The 19,518-nt window shown below is 45.2% G+C and overlaps 1 protein-coding gene across 1 annotated transcript in view; it reads right to left on the reverse strand.

Moving 5' to 3' along the window:
* Window positions 1-3,843, reverse strand: part of LOC134984027 (zinc finger protein 850-like) — a 586,502-nt gene extending 582,659 nt beyond the window's left edge. The window contains exons 1-3 of the mRNA XM_063949670.1: window positions 3,839-3,843; window positions 2,589-2,860; window positions 2,131-2,504 (exon numbers count right to left, since the gene is read on the reverse strand). Of these exons, the coding sequence (XP_063805740.1) occupies window positions 2,131-2,504; window positions 2,589-2,860; window positions 3,839-3,843 (651 nt within the window). The remainder of the gene's footprint in view (window positions 1-2,130; window positions 2,505-2,588; window positions 2,861-3,838) is intronic.
* Window positions 3,844-19,518: the final 15,675 nt, after the last annotated feature.

Below are 19,518 nucleotides of genomic sequence, written 5' to 3' on the forward strand. Positions count from 1 at the left end.
ATTCCTCAGATTCAGGAAAAACTACAGGTAGTTTTTTCTCATCCGAACATAATACCCTTTTTAGTGGTACTTGTATTATCAAAAATGTGTAAAACATTTTTCATTGCCTCAATCATGTAACGTGTGGCCCTACTGGAAGTCACGTTTGTCTCTTCACCGTCGACACTGGAGTCAGTATCCGCGTCGACGTCTGTAGATGCCATCCGAGGAAACGGGCGCTTTAGAGCCCCTGACGGCCTATGAGACGTCTGGACAGGCACAAGCTGAGTAGCCGGCTGTCTCATGTCATCAACTGTCTTTTGTAAAGAGCTGACACTGTCACGTAATTCTTCCAACAGTTCATCCACTCAGGTGTCGACCCCCCAGGGGGAGACATCACTATTACAGGCAATTTGCTCCGCCTCCACATCATTTTCCTCCTCATACATGTCGACACAAACGTACCGACACACAGCACACACACAGGGAATGCTCTGATAGAGGACAGGACCCCACTAGCCCTTTGGGGAGACAGAGGGAGAGTTTGCCAGCACACACCAGAGCGCTATATATATACAGGGATAACCTTATATAAGTGTTTTTCCCCTTATAGCTGCTGTATTGTTAATACTGTGCCTAATTAGTGCCCCTCTCTCTTTTTTAACCCTTTCTGTAGTGTAGTGACTGCAGGGGAGAGCCAGGGGAGCTTCCCTCCAACGGAGCTGTGAGGGAAAATGGCGCCAGTGTGCTGAGGAGATAGGCTCCGCCCCTTTTTCACTGACTTTTCTCCTGCTTTTTTATGGATTCTGGCAGGGGTTAAAATTCATCCATATAGCCCTGGGGGCTATATGTGATGTATTTTCGCCAGCCAATGTGTTATTATTGCTGCTCAGGGCGCCCCCCCCTAGCGCCCTGCACCCTCAGTGACCGAAGTGTGAAGTGTGCTGAGAGCAATGGCGCACAGCTGCAGTGCTGTGTTCTACCTTGGTGAAGACAGGATGTCTTCTGCCGCTGATTTTCCAGACCTCTTCTTGCTTCTGGCTCTGTAAGGGGGCCGGCGGCGCGGCTCTGGGACCGGACTCCATGGCTGGGCCTGTGTTCGATCCCTCTGGAGCTAATGGTGTCCAGTAGCCTAAAAAGCCCAATCCACTCTGCACGCAGGTGAGTTCGCTTCTTCTCCCCTTAGTCCCTCGATGCAGTGAGCCTGTTGCCAGCAGGTCTCACTGAAAATAAAAAACCTAAAACTAAACTTTTCACTAAGCAGCTCAGGAGAGCCACCTAGTGTGCACCCTTCTCGTTCGGGCACAAAAATCTAACTGAGGCTTGGAGGAGGGTCATGGGGGGAGGAGCCAGTGCACACCAGGTAGTCCTAAAGCTTTACTTTTGTGCCCAGTCTCCTGCGGAGCCGCTATTACCCATGGTCCTTACGGAGTTCCCAGCATCCACTAGGACGTCAGAGAAATAGAGGTACATTAATGAAAAGCGTGAGTAACAGTCATCAGTCTGCTTGTGAAGGTCTCTAGAGTGGAGGCTTCTTGGACTGTGCAAGGCAGTGAGTTCCATGGTCAGGGCTGCAAAGCTAAACGTTCAACCCTTAAATGAATGACAGGAGATTCTTGGTACTGCTGGTAACAGTCCTTCATCTTTAGAAGTAAGCAAGCGGGGCAGTAAGGAGGCAGAAGCTGCTTCTAGTACTTTGGACCATGTAATGCTGGGCTGGCATCATCCACCCCTGGCGCTCAGCTAGACACCCATTTAGGATTGGTATTAGGTTCTCAGTACATGGAGCAAAAAGCAGGTCATCTGCCTAGCAGTGGTAGACCAGGCCATGATGTCTGATTATATAACCCATGGTAGCATGTATATTTTATAAAGTATAGGAGATAGGATTGACCCTTGAGGAACATGCACGACAGTGATAATTATACTCCAGAAGATTTAAATGGTTCCGTGCTTGGGTAATGTCTAATATGTTCAACAAGAGCAGATTTATTTATCTCTCAGCATGAAAATGGCTTCTCATCTGTGAAATCGCTGATGTTTAACAAGAACTGATTTCCATGCAAAACATTTCCCACACTCAGAACACGAGTACGGCTTCTTACCTGTGTGACTTCTCTGATGTGTAACAAGATATGATTTCGATGCAAAACATTTCCCACACTCAGAACAGGAATATGGCTTCTCACCTGTGTGACTTTTCTGATGTGTAACAAGATATGATTTCGATGCAAAACATTTCCCACACTGAGAACAGGAATATGGCTTCTCACCTGTGTGATTCCTCTGATGTGTAACAAGATTTGATTTCGATGCAAAACATTTCCCACACTCAGAACAGAAGTACGGCTTCTCATCTGTGTGACTTCTCTGATGTGTAACAAGATTTGATTTCCATGCAAAACATTTCCCACACTCAGAACAGGAATATGGCTTCTCACCTGTGTGACTTCTCTGATGTGTAACAAGATCTGATTTCAATGCAAAACATTTCCCACACTCAGTACAGGAATATGGCTTCTCACCTGTGTGACTTTTCTGATGTGTAACAAGATATGATTTATATGTAAAGCATTTCCCACACTCAGAACAGGAAAATAGCTTCTCACCTGTGTGACTCCTCTGATGTGTAACAAGATTTGATTTATATGCAAAACATTTCCCACACTCAAAACAGGAATATGGCTTCTCACCTGTGTGACTCCTCTGATGTGTAACAAGATATGATTTCGATGCAAAACATTTCCCACACTCAGAACAGGAATATGGCTTCTCACCTCTGTGACTTTTCTGATGTGTAACAAGATATGATTTCGATGCAAAACAATTCCCACACTGAGAACAGGAATATGGCTTCTCACCTATGTGATTCCTCTGATGTGTAACAAGATTTGATTTTGATGCAAAACATTTCCCACACTCAGAACAGAAGTACGGCTTCTCATCTGTGTGACAAGATTTGATTTCCATGCAAAACATTTCCCACACTCAGAACAGGAATATGGCTTCTCACCTGTGTGACTTCTCTGATGTGTAACAAGATCTGATTTCAATGCAAAACATTTCCTACACTCAGAACAGGAATATGACTTTTCACCTGTGTGACTTCTCTGATGTGTAACAAGAGATGATTTGTGTGTAAAACATTTCCCACACTCAGAACATATCAGTGGCCTCTCACCTGCCTTAGCTGGCTGATGGGTAATATGCTTTGTGTTCTGTGTAAAACATTTGGCATCTATAGAACACGGAAACACTGTATCTACTCTCAGAGCTGTAACAGATGCACCAATATCAGAGTGATCAGGAGAACATTTCCCAGGATCAGAGGGATCAGCTGATAGAGCTGGATGTATAATTGGGGTAATGGGGTTAGCTCCTGGAGAATCCTGTCTACTATCATCTTTTATGTCACAATCCGGGGATAACATTAGATGTCCTTCTGTGATATTCCTGCTTGTGTGTCCATCTGCTGGAAATAAAATACATTAAAATATAAAATGAGTAGACAAGACCCAGGGTGTTACAGATTACAATATATAATTCTATAACTGACATTTTTTTACCTGTAATCATTAAAAAACAAAAAAGCTAGGATGCTTAGACTGGAGCTTGATCATGTGGGATTACTAGAGGTGACACAGACGCTTGTGTGGGATAACTAGAGGTGACACGGACGCTTGTGTGGGATAACTAGAGGTGACATGGACGCTCACGTGGGATTACTAGAGGTGACATGGACGCTCACGCGGGATTACTAGAGGTGACGCTTCTCTGAATCTACCTCCTCTTCGCTACCTCTTTCAGTTGGAGTACCGCAAGGTTCAGTCTTGGGTCCTCTGCTTTTCTCTATCTATACCTCATCTCTTGGTAAACTAATCAGCTCTTTTGGTTTTCAGTATCATATGTACGCAGATGATACTCAAATCTACCTATCCTCCCCTGACTTGTCCCTATCTGTACTGGACCGTGTCACTGAATGCCTTTCTGCCATCTCATCCTGGATGACATCTCGCCACCTCAAACTTAATATTTCAAAGACAGAGTTAATTATATTTCCACCGGCCAATAGTAGGTACCAACCTGATATCTCTATCACTGTTGAAAACTTGACTATCTACCCTACCCCACAAGCTCGCTGCCTAGGTGTCATCCTTGACTCTGATCTGTCCTTTGTTCCCCACATTCAATCTGTCTCAAGATCATGTTACATGCATCTAAAAAACATATCCAAAATACGACCATACCTTACACAAGACACTGCTAAAACTCTAATCCACGCTCTCATCTCCCGCATTGATTATTGCAATAGTCTCCTAACTGGTCTTCCCAAAACAAGACTCTCACCACTACAATCCATTCTGAATGCAGCGGCGAGGCTTATCTTCCTCGCTAGACGTTCATCGTCTGCAGATCCACTCTGTCAGTCCCTCCATTGGTTATCTGTACTCTACCACATTCAATATAAAATACTTTTACTCACACACAAGGCCATTAACCAAACTACACCAACGTACATCACTTCGCTTATCACAAACTATCTCCCAACCCGACCTCTGCGCTCTTCACAAGACCTGCGTCTCTCATCCACACTCATTACTCGCTCCCACTCACGACTGCAGGACTTTCATCGGGCTGCACCCACTCTGTGGAATGCCCTACCATGCACAATAAGACTCTCCTCTAGTCTCCAAACGTTCCCTCAAAACTCACCTCTTTAGGCAAGCGTATCAAATTCCTGAACCGCCCACATAACTTTCATAAACCTTCCTATCAAATTACATCCACTCTGTACATTCCACACATATCCTCACATGTCTTCTCATTCTATGCAATAGATAGCACCTTTCCTTGTGTACATATGCCTATTTCCCTATAGATTGTAAGCTTGCGAGCAGGGCCTTCCTACCTCTATGACTGTTATCACCCAGTTTGTTATTGTTATTTCAAATTGTAAAGCGCAACGGAATTTGCTGCGCTATATAAGAAACTGTTAATAAATAAATAAATAAATAAATAGGTGACACGGACGCTCATGTGGGATTACTAGAGGTGACATGGACGCTCATGTCCGATTACTAGATGTGACATGGACGCTCATGTGGGATTACTAGAGGTGACATGGACGCTCATGTCTGATTACTAGATGTGACATGGATGCTCATGTGGGATTACTAGAGGTGACATGGACGCTCATGTCTGATTACTAGATGTGACATGGATGCTCATGAGGGATTACTAGAGGTGACATGGACGCTCATGTGGGATTACTAGAGGTGACATGGACGCTCATGTGGGATTACTAGAGGTGAGATGGACGCTCATGTGGGATTACTAGAGGTGACATGGATGCTCATGTGGGATTACTAGAGAGGACATGGACGCTTGTGTGGGATGACTAGAGGTGATATGGACGCTCATGTGGGATTACTAGAGGTGACACGGACGCTTGTGTGGGATGACTAGAGGTGATATGGACGCTCATGTGGGATTACTAGAAGTGACATGGACGATCATGTGGAATTACTAGAGGTGACATGGACGCTCATGTGGGATTACTAGAGGTGACATGGACGCTCATGTGGGATTACTAGAGGTGACATGGGCTTTGCAATAATTAAACAGCAAAGAAGAGAAAGTGCTGTCCTGTTTGCGCACTAAAATAATATATAACCTTTATTAAGTACAGTAAAGTATGTAAGATAAATCAGTGATATATAAAACACAAAAGTAAATGTATAAAGGTGAATAAAGTAATAAAAAAAACAAGTGTATTTGTTATTAAACATTGGCATGTATATTATATTGGGTGTTAATTGATTCAGTGCTGGTAATCCTGGTCAGTAAGAATACAGTATATTAATATATTACACTTATACGAGGACGGGCTAAATTACATTCAATTATATTGTGGCAGCGTTTGCTCCAGCGGAAATCTCAATGTAACATCATACTGTATGTATAAACACTTTATGGGGGGGGGGAATCAGTTAATCGCAAAAAATTCCCTATCCATTTAGCCGCAAATAGTGGTGAAAATTCTCCATAGGTTTTACTGCAAGTTTTTTTATTTTGCGCACAAATGTCTGCGCACTGAGCAGTTGTGCGGTGTTAGGAGGAACTCGTATAAAAAGGCTTTTTAAATGTTTCCTACTGTATTGTCTTACTGACCTATAGTTTCCTACTGTATTGTCTTACTGACCTATAGTTTCTTACTGTATTGTCTTACTGACCTATAGTTTCCTACTGTATTGTTTTACTGACCTAGAGTTTCTTACTGTATTGTCTTACTGACCTATAGTTTCCTACTGTATTGTCTTACTGACCTATAGTTTCTTACTGTATTGTCTTTCTGACCTATAGTTTCCTACTGTATTGTTTTACTGACCTAGAGTTTCTTACTGTATTGTCTTACTGACCTATAGTTTCTTACTGTATTCTCTTACTGACCTATAGTTTCTTACTGTATTGTCTTACTGACCTATAGTTTCTTACTGTATTGTCTTACTGACCTATAGTTTCTTACTGTATTCTCTTACTGACCTATAGTTTCTTACTGTATTGTCTTACTGACCTATAGTTTCTTACTGTATTGTCTTACTGACCTATAGTTTCTTACTGTATTGTCGTATTGACCTAGTTTCCTAATGTATTATCTTACTGACCTATAGTTTCCTTCCATATTGTCTTACTGACCTATAGTTCTTACTGTTTTGTCTTACTGACCTATAGCTTCTTACTGAATTTTCTTACTGACCTATAGTTTCCTACTGTATTGTCTTACTGACCTAGTTTCTGACTGTATTGACTTATTGACCTACAGCTTCCTACTATATTGTCTTACTGACCTATAGTTTCCTACTGTATTGTTTTACTGACCTTCAGTTTCCTACTGTATTGTCTTACTGACCTATAGTTTCTTACTGTATTGTCTTACTTACCTAGAGTTTCCTTCTGTATTCTTTTACTGACCTAGTTTCCTTCTTTATTGTCATACTGACCTATAGTTTCTTAATGTATTGTCTTACTGACCTATAGTTTCTTAATGTATTGTCTTACTGACCTATAGTTTCCAGGAGAAAAAAAGAAGAATTTGAAATGCCCTATAGTGGTGCACACAATCTTATATTAAAATATAACTTTTATTGAAATATATATTAAGACCAGCGAATATTAAAAGGAAAGTTGAATAGTGTAAATAGAGAAGAAATCGTGTTTTAAAATGAAAATGCTGCGCACTAGAGGTCACCAGATTCGCTCATATATTGCTAACAAAATCTATAGATGGTCAAGAGTAGAGTTCTCAAACTCGGTCCTCAGGACCCCACGCAGTGCATGTTTTGCAGGTAACCCAGCAGGTGCACAGGTGTATTAATTACTCACTGACACATTTTTAAAGGTCCACAGGTGGAGGTAATATGTCACTTGTGATGCTGTGAGGAGACCTGGAAAACATGCACTGTGTGGGCCCCGGAGGACCGAGTTTGAGAACCTCTGGTCAAGAGTGTATCAGAAATATTTCATATGTGTTATATTTCATATATTAGACAACTAAGAAGGCTCCAAGAATAGGTGTCCCACAATTATATATATTCCTTCCCAGGATTCCAAATATAGGAGCGTTGAAGCCAGATTCCAGATGTCACCATATAGAACGCTAATGGTTTGCTATATGTCATGCTGAAATATCTCTCAATAAAATAATCAAGATATTAAATGTGTACTGTGTCTCTCTATATCTCACAGTTAATATACAAGCTCTGTTATAAGGTCTCAATAACACCTGTGTGTTCCAGTGGCGTGCAGTGAGGTCAGTGGCTGGTGAGGCATGCCCACTAAAGCCACCGCTATGGCCGCTGCAAGAGGCGAGTTTAGACCTCATGGAGCCCTAAGCAACACACGGATTTGGGGCCCCCTTCCTCGTACAATACATAGCACTATATCATGTAATCACCGCCCCTGGCTGTGCCTGCTGTGCTTGTGTCTCCTTCTACCTGCACTACAGCAGTAGGGGGCAGATTCTGGAGCCTCCTCTCGGACAGCATGGGGACAGACTCTGCTCTCCTCCATTCTCCTCCAGCTGCAGCAGGTCTCCCAACAGCTGCGCTGCTGCTTGTGATGGAGGCTGGAGACAAGCAGTCATCCCTGGCCAGCAGTACCAGTCTAGTAATGGGCTCTACCTGGCGCAGTTTAAGAACAGGCTGCAGGCAGGGAGGGTTGGGGGGGTTGTTGGGATCCTGCACATCGGGATGACGCTGTCGGTATTCTGACCATCGTTATCTCAAGCGCCAGGATTCTGATACCATCCCTCACACTGGTCGAAGTGGAATTTTGAAGTTGGGATATGGAAAAGTGAAGGTTGCAATTATGTGCGCGCCGAAGGCGCATGCGCTCCGGATAAGGGGGCGTGGCCACTCACATGTGGGCGTGTCCTTCCATGTAGTTTACCACACCATATACCCCACAATAGTAGAACCCCTTATACTGTCTAGTACTGGTGCCCATTTCACATTATACCACACAGTATATGCGGAAATTTACATTGTAGCACACTGACTGAGCCAAAATTCTTATTGTAGCACACAGACTGAGCCAAAATTCTTATTGTAGCACACTGACTGAGCCAAAATTCTTATTGTAGCACACAGAATGAGCCGAAATTCTTATTGTAGCACACTGAATGAGCCAAAATTCTCATTGCAGCACACTGAATGAGACGAAATTCACCTTGTACAACACAGAATGATCCGACATTCACACTGTAGCACACTGAATGAGCTGAAATTCACATTGTAGCACACTGAATGATCCAATATTCACATTGTAGCACACTGAATGAGCTGAAATTCACATTGTAGCACACTGAATGATCCAATATTCACATTGTAGCACACTGAATGAGCTGAAATTCACACTGTAGCACACTGAATGAGCTGAAATTCACATTGTAGCACACTGAATGATCCAATATTCACATTGTAGCACACTGAATGAGCTGAAATTCACATTGTAGCACACTGAATGAGCCAAAAGTCACATTATAGCACACTGAATGAGCCGACATTCACATTGTAGCACACTGAATGAGCCAAAAGTCACATTATAGCACACTGAATGATCCAATATTCACATTGTACACACTGAATGAGCCGAAATGCACATTGTAGCACACTGAATGAGCCAAAATTCACATTGTAGCACACTAACTGAGCTGAAATTCACATTGTAGCACACTGAATGAGCCGGAATTCACATTGTAGCACACTGAATGAGCCGAAATTCACATTGTACACACTGAATGAGCCGAAATTCACAATTTAGCACACTGAATGAGCTGAAATTCACATTATAGCACACTGAATGAGCTGAAATTCACATTGTAGCACACTGAATGAGCCGAAATTCACATTGTACACACTGAATGAGCCGAAATTCACAATGTAGCACACTGAATGAGCTGAAATTCACATTATAGCACACTGAATGAGCCGAAATTCACATTATGGCACAGAGAATGAGCCGAAATTCACATTGTAGCACAGAGAATGAGCCGAAATTCACATTGTAGCACACTGAATGAGCCGACATTCATATTGTAGCACACTGAATGAGCCAAAATTCTTATTGTAGCACACTGACTGAGCCAAAATTCTTATTGTAGCACACAGAATGAGCCGAAATTCTTATTGTAGCACACTGAATGAGTCGAAATTCACCTTGTACAACACAGAATGATCCGACATTCACACTGTAGCACACTGACTGAGCCGAAATTCACCTTGTAACACACTGAATGATCCAATATTCACATTGTAGCACACTGAATGATCCAATATTCACATTGTAGCACACTGAATGAGCCGAAATTCACATTGTAGCACACAGAATGAGCCAAATTTCTTATTGTAGCACACTGACTGAGCCAAAATTCTTATTGTAGCACACAGAATGAGCCGAAATTCACATTGTAGCACACTGAATGAGCCGACATTCACCTTGTACAACACAGAATGATCCGACATTCACATTGTAGCACACTGACTGAGCCGAAATTCACCTTGTAACACACTGAATGATCCAATATTCACATTGTAGCACACTGACTGATCCAATATTCACATTGTAGCACACTGACTGAGCTGAAATTCACATTGTAGCACACTGACTGATCCAATATTCACATTGTAGCACACTGACTGAGCTGAAATTCACATTGTAGCACACTGAATGATCCAATATTCACATTGTACACACTAAATGAGCTGAAATTCACATTGTAGCACACTGAATGATCCAATATTCACATTGTACACACTAAATGAGCTGAAATTCACATTGTAGCACACTGACTGATCCGAAATTCACATTGTAGCACACTGAATGATCCAATATTCACATTGTAGCACACTGAATGAGCCAAAATTCACATTATAGCACACTGAATGATCCAATATTCACATTGTAGCACACTGAATGAGCCAAAATTCACATTATAGCACACTGACTGAGCTGACAGTCACATTGTAGCACACAGTATGAGCCGAAATTCACATTGTAGCACACTGAATGAGCCGACATTCACATTGTAGCACAATGAATGAGCCGAAATTCACATTGTAGCACACTGAATGAGCTGACATTCACATTGTAGCACACTGAATGAGCCAAATTCACATTGTACCACACTGAATGAGCCAAAATTCACATTATAGCACACTGAATGAGCTGACAGTCACATTGTAGCACACAGTATGAGCCGAAATTCACATTGTAGCACAGAGAATGAGCCGAAATTCACATTGTAGCACACTGAATGAGCTGAAATTCACATTATAGCACACTGAATGAGCCGCAATTCACATTATAGCACACTGAATGAGCCGACATTCACATTGTAGCACAGAGAATGAGCTGAAATTCACATTGTAGCACACTGAATGATCCGAAATTCACATTGTAGCACACTGAATGAGCCGAAATTCACATTGTAGCACACTGAATGAGCCGAAATTCACATTATAGCACACTGAATCAGCCGAAATTCACATTATAGCACACTGAATGAGCCGCATTCACATTATAGCACACTGAATGAGCCGACATTCACATTGTAGCACAGAGAATGAGCCGAAATTCACATTGTAGCACACTGAATGAGCCGAAATTCACATTGTAGCACACTGAATGAGCCGAAATTCACATTGTAGCACACTGAATGAGCCGAAATTCACATTATAGCACACTGAATCAGCCGAAATTCACATTATAGCACACTGAATGAGCCGCATTCACATTATAGCACACTGAATGAGCCGACATTCACATTGTAGCACAGAGAATGAGCCGAAATTCACATTGTAGCACACTGACTGATCCGACAAGTCACATTGTAGCACACTGAATGAGCCGAAATTCACATTGTAGCACACTGAATGAGCCGAAACTCACATTGTTGCACACTGAATGAGCTGAAATTCACATTGTAGCACACTGAATGAGCCGAAATTCACATTGTAGCACACTGAATGAGCCGAAACTCACCTTGTAGCACACTGAATGAGCCGAAACTCACATTGTAGCACACTGACTGAGGCAAAATTCACATCTGGTGTATGACTAGGCTGCGATCACCCCCGCTGGTGGCTCTTGTGGTCTATACATACATCACATGAGTCGTCAGCGGGGGTGAGCCCAGCAGTCTCAGCGGAGCCCTAGGCACAGCACTGCAGCTTCTCCCGGCCGACACTCAATGAGCCACCAGCGGGGGGTGAGCGCAGGATAGTGTCAGTGAAGCCCCGGGCACGGGCTGGCACTACAGCTTCCCCCAGCCGCCCAATACCCCAGAAACCAGGAGGCTGACTGTGAGCTGGGGGTGGAGCCATGGGCAGTAAATTCCTCAACCCGCGGCTCCACCCCCAGCTCACAGTCAGCCTCCTGGTCTGTTGCGTGTGCAGCCACGGCGACATAATTATGTCACGGCACCCACCAGCAAAAAGATAGATTGGCGCCACTGGGTGGGGGGAGTTTGGGAATTTACAAGCTACTCACCAGTCACCGGTGTCTGTCAATAGCGGCTGTGGTCTCTCACATATTCCCAGATGCTGCGGCCAAGCCTCTGCAACTTCTCCTGCGCTCCCTCCAGGTGATAGCCCAGCTCAAGCAAACGGCGGGCGGTAGTGAGGTGGAGGGGGGAGATGAGCAGCACTGGCAGTGAGCAGGGGGAGGGGTGGGAGTCTGTGGGGAAGATGAGTAGCGCTGGCAGTGAGCGGGGGGAGATGAGCAGCACTGGCAGTGAGCGGGGAGGGGCTGTGGGGAAGATGAACAGCACTGGCAGTGAGCGGGGTGGGAAGTGAGAAGCACTGGTGGTGAGCGGGGTGGGAAGTGTAAGCACTGGTGGTGAGCGGAGGGAGAGGTGGGGGCTGTGGGGAAGATGAGCAGCACTGGCAGTGAGCGGGGGGATGACCAGCACTGGCGGTGAGCAGGGGGGGGGGGGTGATGAGCACTGGCGGTGAGTGAGGAGGGAGAGATGAGCAGCATTGGCACTGAGGGGGGAGGATGTGCAGCACCAGCATTTGTTTGGGGGCTGGGGGGGTTGGGAGATGAGCAGCACTGATGGTGAGTGGGGGGGGGGGATGAGCAGCACCAGATGAGTGGGGGGGGGGGAGATGATGAACAGCACTGGCACTGAGCAGAGGGGGGGAGAAGATGATGATCAGCACCATGAGAGCGGGGGGGAGATGAGATGCACCAGCGGTGGTTGGGGGGGAGAGATGAGCAGCACTGGCACTGAGCAGGGGGAGGGGGGGAGATGAGCGGAGAGATGAGCTGCATTGTTGGTGAGCGGGCGGTGAGGGGGAGATGAGCAGCACTAGGTGAGTGGGGGGGGGGGAGAAGATGATGAGCAGGGGGGAGATGAGCAGCACTAGGTGAGTGGGGGGGGGGGGAGAAGATGATGAGCAGCACCAGCTGAGCAGGGGGGGGGGAGAGATGAGCAGCACTGAGCAGAGGGGAGGGGGGGTGGTGGAAGATGAGAAGCACCAGCGGTGGTTTTGGGGGGGAGAGATGAGCTGCACTGATGGTGGGGGGGAGATGAGCAGCATCAGGTGAGCAGGGGGATGGGGCGAGATGAGCAGCACCAGCGGGGAGTTAGAGGGGGAGAGATGGGCAGCACTGGCACTGAGGGGGGGGGGGGGGGAGATGTGCAGCACCGACGGTGAGGGGGGGCGGGTGGGGGGGGGAAGAGATGAGCAGCACTAACAGTGAGGGGGGGGGAATAAGCAGCACGCCATGAGATGAGAGCCACCAGCGGTGGTTGCAGGGGAGGGTAGCAATGACGGTGAGCGGGTGGGGGGGGGGGGTGGGGGGTTTGGATGAGCAGCACCAGGTGAGCGGGAGGGGGGAATGAGCGGCGCCGGTGGTGTGCGGGTGATTAGCGGCGCAGGGCACTCTACGCAGCCGCCTGGTCAGGAGAGGTCAGCACCAACGAGCGGGGGGAGGGTGCGGGGGTGATGAGCGGCGCCGGCGGTGTGACTGTGTGGGTGATGCGGGTCTGGCCGGAGGAAGAAGGATCAGATAGTACCCAATCATATCTGTCTCAGAGGAAGGGGCGTGCTTTCATATGGGCAGAAGGCACGCCCCTGTCACTGAGGCACTCACACTGGTGCCGCTGTTCCTGTTTTTTTTAATGGGCTTTTACAGCCCTCTCCTTGGCCCCCGCCCCCCGCTTCCGGACCTTTGTCATTATCTACAGGAGGCACCGCTCTCGATGCCTCTAAAAACAAATTAAACAGTTTGAAAATGTAGAAATGACTAAAATAATATAAAGCATATACTTAGGACACAGAATATGTGTCAGAAGTAAATTCTTGATATTATTGTAACAAAATTGTTAATGACAGGGGAGGCACTGCCTCCCGACTGCACGTCCCTGGTGTGTTCTCTCAGGCTTCATGAGCAGTGTTGTATCCACTGAAATAGGAGCATAAGAAACATTCAGATACAAATGTATCCACTAAAGAGAAACAATTGTTCAGCTCTGACAGTATCCAATCTTTCAGTTGTCACAAGGTTTTATCATAGCATCACTATGGCTCATTGAGAGCTGTGACAATTAGTGACAATAAGTGGTCAGAAATCTTATAACAGGATATTGCTGTACACCATGGCCCTCATTCCGAGTCGTTCGCTCGGTAATTTTCATTGCATCGCAGTGAAATTCCGCTTAGTACGCATGCGCAATATTCGCACTGCGACTGCGCCAAGTAATTTTACAATGAAGATAGTATTTTTACTCACGGCTTTTTCTTCGCTCCGGCGATCGTAATGTGATTGACAGGAAATGGGTGTTACTGGGCGGAAACACGGCGTTTTAGGGGCGTGTGGATAAAAACGCTACCATTTCCGGAAAAAACGCAGGAGTGGCCGGAGAAACGGGGGAGTGTCTGGGCGAACGCTGGGTGTGTTTATGACGTCAAACCAGGAACGACAAGCACTGAACTGATCGCAGATGCCGAGTAAGTCAGAAGCTACTCTGAAACTGCTAAGAAGTTTGTAATCGCAATATTGCGAATACGTCGTTCGCAATTTTAAGAAGCTAAGATACACTCCCAGTAGGCAGCGGCTTAGCGTGAGCAACTCTGCTAAATTCGCCTTGCGAGCGATCAACTCGGAATGAGGGCCCATATTCATTCCCTTAAGTTCCTTATACTCAGATATATGTTAATGATCTAAGATCATAAGAGTAGTTTATTCCTCTATGTTATAATAGAAATGTTGAGGGCTCAGCATATTCTTATATGAATGTAGGCTCAAAATATTAATTTAAACATAGTTCGTTAATGTATCATGTTATGCCTTCAGGGTGTGTGTGTAATAGTGAATCTTACACCTGGTACCTACATATATTAGGCGCCGTCTGCTGCCCTTTTATTTAGGAGGGTTACATATATTCAGTGAATATATAAACACTTGCTGTAAATGGATCTATGATCACTATAGAGTTGTTGTAAATGTGAAACATGTCACTAGTGTCCTGACACACATCCAGCCTTTTATAGAATCATTTCTGATATAGATTTATATACACATTAAATATATTTTGGTATGCGTATCAGGGCTTTATTATCCAGCCTTGTGAACACCATTTAATACCATTCATAATACACAGTGTTATTTCGGCACAGTGAATTATTTTATCAGCGTCTGATTGTGCAGTTTCCACACTTAGCCTGGATTGAGACACTTTCAAAATAAATTATTTCTGATATAGACACATTAAACGTCTAATGACCATATGGATTAGAACTTTGGTGTACAGCCTTAAATATAAGGTTCAGTATGGTTCATTACACATAGTATTTTCTTGCACAGTAAGGCATTATGTTAGCAGCTGACTATGTTGTTTGCTTTCAATACTGACCTAGTTTCCTACTGTATTGTCTTACTGACCTAGTTTCCTACTGTATTGTCTTACTGACCTAGTTTCCTACTGTATTGTCTTACTGACCTAGTTTCCTACTGTATTGTCTTACTGACCTAGTTTCCTACTGTATTGTCTTACTGACCTAGTTTCCTACTGTATTGTCTTACTGACCTAGTTTCTTACTGTATTGTCTTACTGACCTATAGTCTCCTGTGGTATTTTCTTACTGACCTATAGTTTCCTACTGTATTGTCTTACTGACCTAGTTTCCTACTGTATTGTCTTACTGACCTATAGTTTCTTACTGTATTATCTATCTGACCTACAGTTTCTTACTGTATTGTTTTACTGACCTAGCTTCTTACTGTATTGACTTAATGACTTACTGTAATGTCTTACTGACCAATAGTTGCCTACTTCATTATCTTACTGACCTATATATTACTACTGTATTGTCTTACTGACCTACAGTTTCTTACTGCATTGTCTTAGTGACCTATAGTTTCCTTTTGTATTGTTTCACTGACCTATAGATTCCTACTGTATTGTCTTACTGACCTAGTTTCTTACTGTATTGTCTTACTGACCTATAGTCTCCTGTGGTATTGTCACAACTGAGGGCCTGAGCTGACGGGAGGCAGCCTCAGTTGTAGGGGCTGAGATGTACCGGAACCTGGGAGGTTGTATCAGACCCCTGGACATGTAAGTAACATGAATAATAACTGCCCGAAGGCGTGACCACGACAACTTGGATAAAAGTCAATGATGTTTATTATGACAACTCCGCAACACAGCAGCAGTAAAAGAAAACGTAAAAGTCAGCAAAGAATAAATACAGTTCCTGAGTACTACAGGATGGCAGGAGCCACAGGGCACTGGTAGTGTGAGATAGTTCTTATGATCTTCTAGATGGAAAGTCCTTACCAGGCCCGACTGTAGCAATGGAGGTAACCCAGGATTGTGCCAGCTGGTGTTCCAGGAAAAGCTGGGTTGCTGAAGGTAAAACAGCTGCTGTGGATACTGGCTGGAACCAGACTGTTGTTAGCACGGAGTGGATACTGGCTGGAACCAGTTAAATAATAAATGAACTTGGGAGCGATGAAATATGAACTGAAATGTAGAACTTGAGAGCGGAGAAATAATAATACCGGTGGAGAGTGGTAAAGTGTAGAAAGGACACCGGCCCTTTAAGGGAAGCTGTACTCTGCTGGAAGCTGAGCTGGAAGCAGGTAATGTTGTAGCTGGAAACAGATGAATCCACGATGGATTGGAGAGTCAGGCTACACCGCAGGTGGAATGCTGGTGCGGGTCTCTATGGAGGAAGTCTTGAGACAGGAGCTGGAACCTGGAAGACAATCACAGAAGAGAGACAAACAGGAACTAGGTTTGACAACCAAAGCACTGACGTCTTCCTTGCTCAGGCACAGCTTACTTATACCTGCAGCAAGGAAGGGGTTGGCTAGGCAATTATGCAATTCAACAATACAGACAGCAGATTGGTGGAAATTATCAGATGACAGAATCCAAGATGGCTGCGCCCATGCAGACACTTGGAGGGAAGTTTGGTTTGTAATCCATGTGGTCTGGGAAACAGTAATGGCGGCGCCGGCCACCGGAGACAGGAGACGCCAGGCTGATAGATGCACATTTAACCACGCGGGCACAGCGGAGGCCGCGGCTGATGAAAACACCACTCTGACACTCTGCATGTGGAAACTCAGGAACAGCGGGATCCGGTCCTGGAACGCTGAGCCCGCCTTAGGAGGCATCTGAAGGGTAAGTAATGGCGTCCAGATACCCGGATCGTGACAGCACCCCCCCCCCTTTAGGAGTGGCCCCAGGACACTTCTCAGGCTTTAAAGGAAACTTTGCGTGGAAATTTCGGACCAAGGCAGGAGCATGGACGTCAGAGGCATTGGTCCAAGAGCGTTCTTCAGGACCATAGCCCTTCCAGTCAATGAGATACTGAAGTTGACCGTAACGGTGACGTGAGTCCAGGATCTTGGCCACTTCATACTCAACGCCTCGTTGAGTTTGGACTTTCGGAGTTGGTGGAAGTGAGGAATGAAACCGATTCAAGATTAGCGGTTTCAACAGGGAAACATGGAATGTCCTGGGTATTTTTAAGAAGGGAGGTAACTGGAGTCTGTAAGCAACAGGATTGATGACTTGATCAATTTTAAAAGGACCGATGTAGCGAGGTGCAAACTTCATACTGGGAACTCTTAACCTCAAATTCTTCGTGGATAACCATACCCGATCACCCACCTTGAGAGCAGGAACTGCTCGACGCTTCTTATCCGCAAACTTCTTGTACCTGAACGATGCCTTGAGCAGAGCTGATCGTACGCTCTTCCAGATATTGGCAAACTGATGCAAGGTGATATCCACTGCGGGAACAGAAGTTGCTGGAAGCGGTTGGAACTCAGGGACTTTAGGGTGGAATCCAAAGTTGGTGAAGAATGGTGTTGAAGAAGATGAAGAATGATACTGGTTGTTATGACAGAACTCGGCCCAGGGAAGTAATTGAACCCAGTCATCTTGAGAGGAGGACACATAGATGCGGAGGAAGGCCTCCAAGTCCTGATTCACCCTCTCAGTTTGACCATTGGTCTGAGGATGGTAAGCCGTGGAAAACTTTAACTTGACTTGGAGGACTTGACATAAACTTCGCCAGAATTTGGCTGTGAATTGAACTCCTCGATCTGAGATAATTTCTTCTGGAAGACCGTGGAGTCGGAAGATCTCTTGTATGAATACTTGAGCCAACTTGGAAGCTGACGGAAGACCGGTGAGAGGAATGAAGTGTGCCATCTTGGTGAACCGGTCAACTACCACCCAGATGGTATTGAACTTGTTGCACATGGGCAAATCTGTAATAAAATCCATCGACAAATGGGTCCATGGTCGACAGGGAACAGATAGTGGAACCAGTTGCCCCGCAGGCGACTGGCGGGATACTTTATGTTGAGCACACTTTGGGCAAGATGCAATAAACTCCAAAACGTCCTTTTTCAGAGTTGGCCACCAATAGGACCTAGAGATAAACTCCAGGGTTTTTTGGATACCTGTATGTCCGGCAAAACGGGAAGCATGGGCCCAATGCATGAGCTTCTTCCTTAGTGTCGGCTTCACAAAACTTTTCCCTGATGGGGGCGTAGAGTCCATCCCTACCGTGGAAAATGCCAACGGATTTATAATAGGATGCTTGTCTGAAGACTCTGACTCATTTTCTTGCTCCCATGAGCGGGAAAGGGCATCGGCCTTGCGATTCTGAGAGCCCGGACAGAACTGGAGTTTAAAGTCGAACCTGGAAAAGAAAAGTGCCCATCTGGCCTGACGAGGGTTGAGACATTGTGCGCCTTTTAGATATAGAAGGTTCTTGTGGTCTGTAAGGATGGTGATTGAATGAGAAGCTCCCTCCAACAGATATCTCCACTCCTCTAGAGCGAGCTTGATGGCTAGCAACTCCTGGTCGCCAATGGCATAGTTGCACTCCGCTGGGGAGAACTTCCGTGAGAAGAAACTGCAAGGATGTAAATGACCATCTTTAGCCCTCTGAGATAACACCGCTCCTACTCCAACGGAGGAGGCATCCACCTCTAAGATGAAAGGAGAGTCGATGTCAGGCTGTTTCAGGACAGGTGCAGAGATGAACCTCTGTTTTAAAAGATGAAAAGCTTGCATGGCTTCTTCAGACCACTTGGACGGGTTAGCACCCTTCTTGGTGAAAGCAGTAATAGGCGCCACAATGGTGGAAAAGTCTCGTATAAACTTTCGGTAATAATTGGCGAACCCTAAGAACCTCTGGACCCCTTTGAGGGTTAAGGGTACCGGCCAATTCTGGATTGCTTGTAGTTTCTCAGGATCCATCTCTAGTCCGGAACCGGACACAATGTACCCTAGAAACGGAATGGACTTGACTTCAAAGACGCATTTCTCTAATTTGCAGTAGAGATGATTGACACGGAGACGGGACAGAACCTCCTTTACCCAGAAACGATGTTCCTCTAAATCGTTGGCAAAAATGAGGATATCATCTAGATAGACCACGACATGACGGTATAGAATGTCTCTGAAGATCTCATTGACGAAATGCTGGAAGACAGCTGGAGCAT

Source organism: Pseudophryne corroboree (assembly GCF_028390025.1).
Source record: "Pseudophryne corroboree isolate aPseCor3 chromosome 3 unlocalized genomic scaffold, aPseCor3.hap2 SUPER_3_unloc_30, whole genome shotgun sequence".
NCBI classification, from domain to species: domain Eukaryota; kingdom Metazoa; phylum Chordata; class Amphibia; order Anura; family Myobatrachidae; genus Pseudophryne; species Pseudophryne corroboree.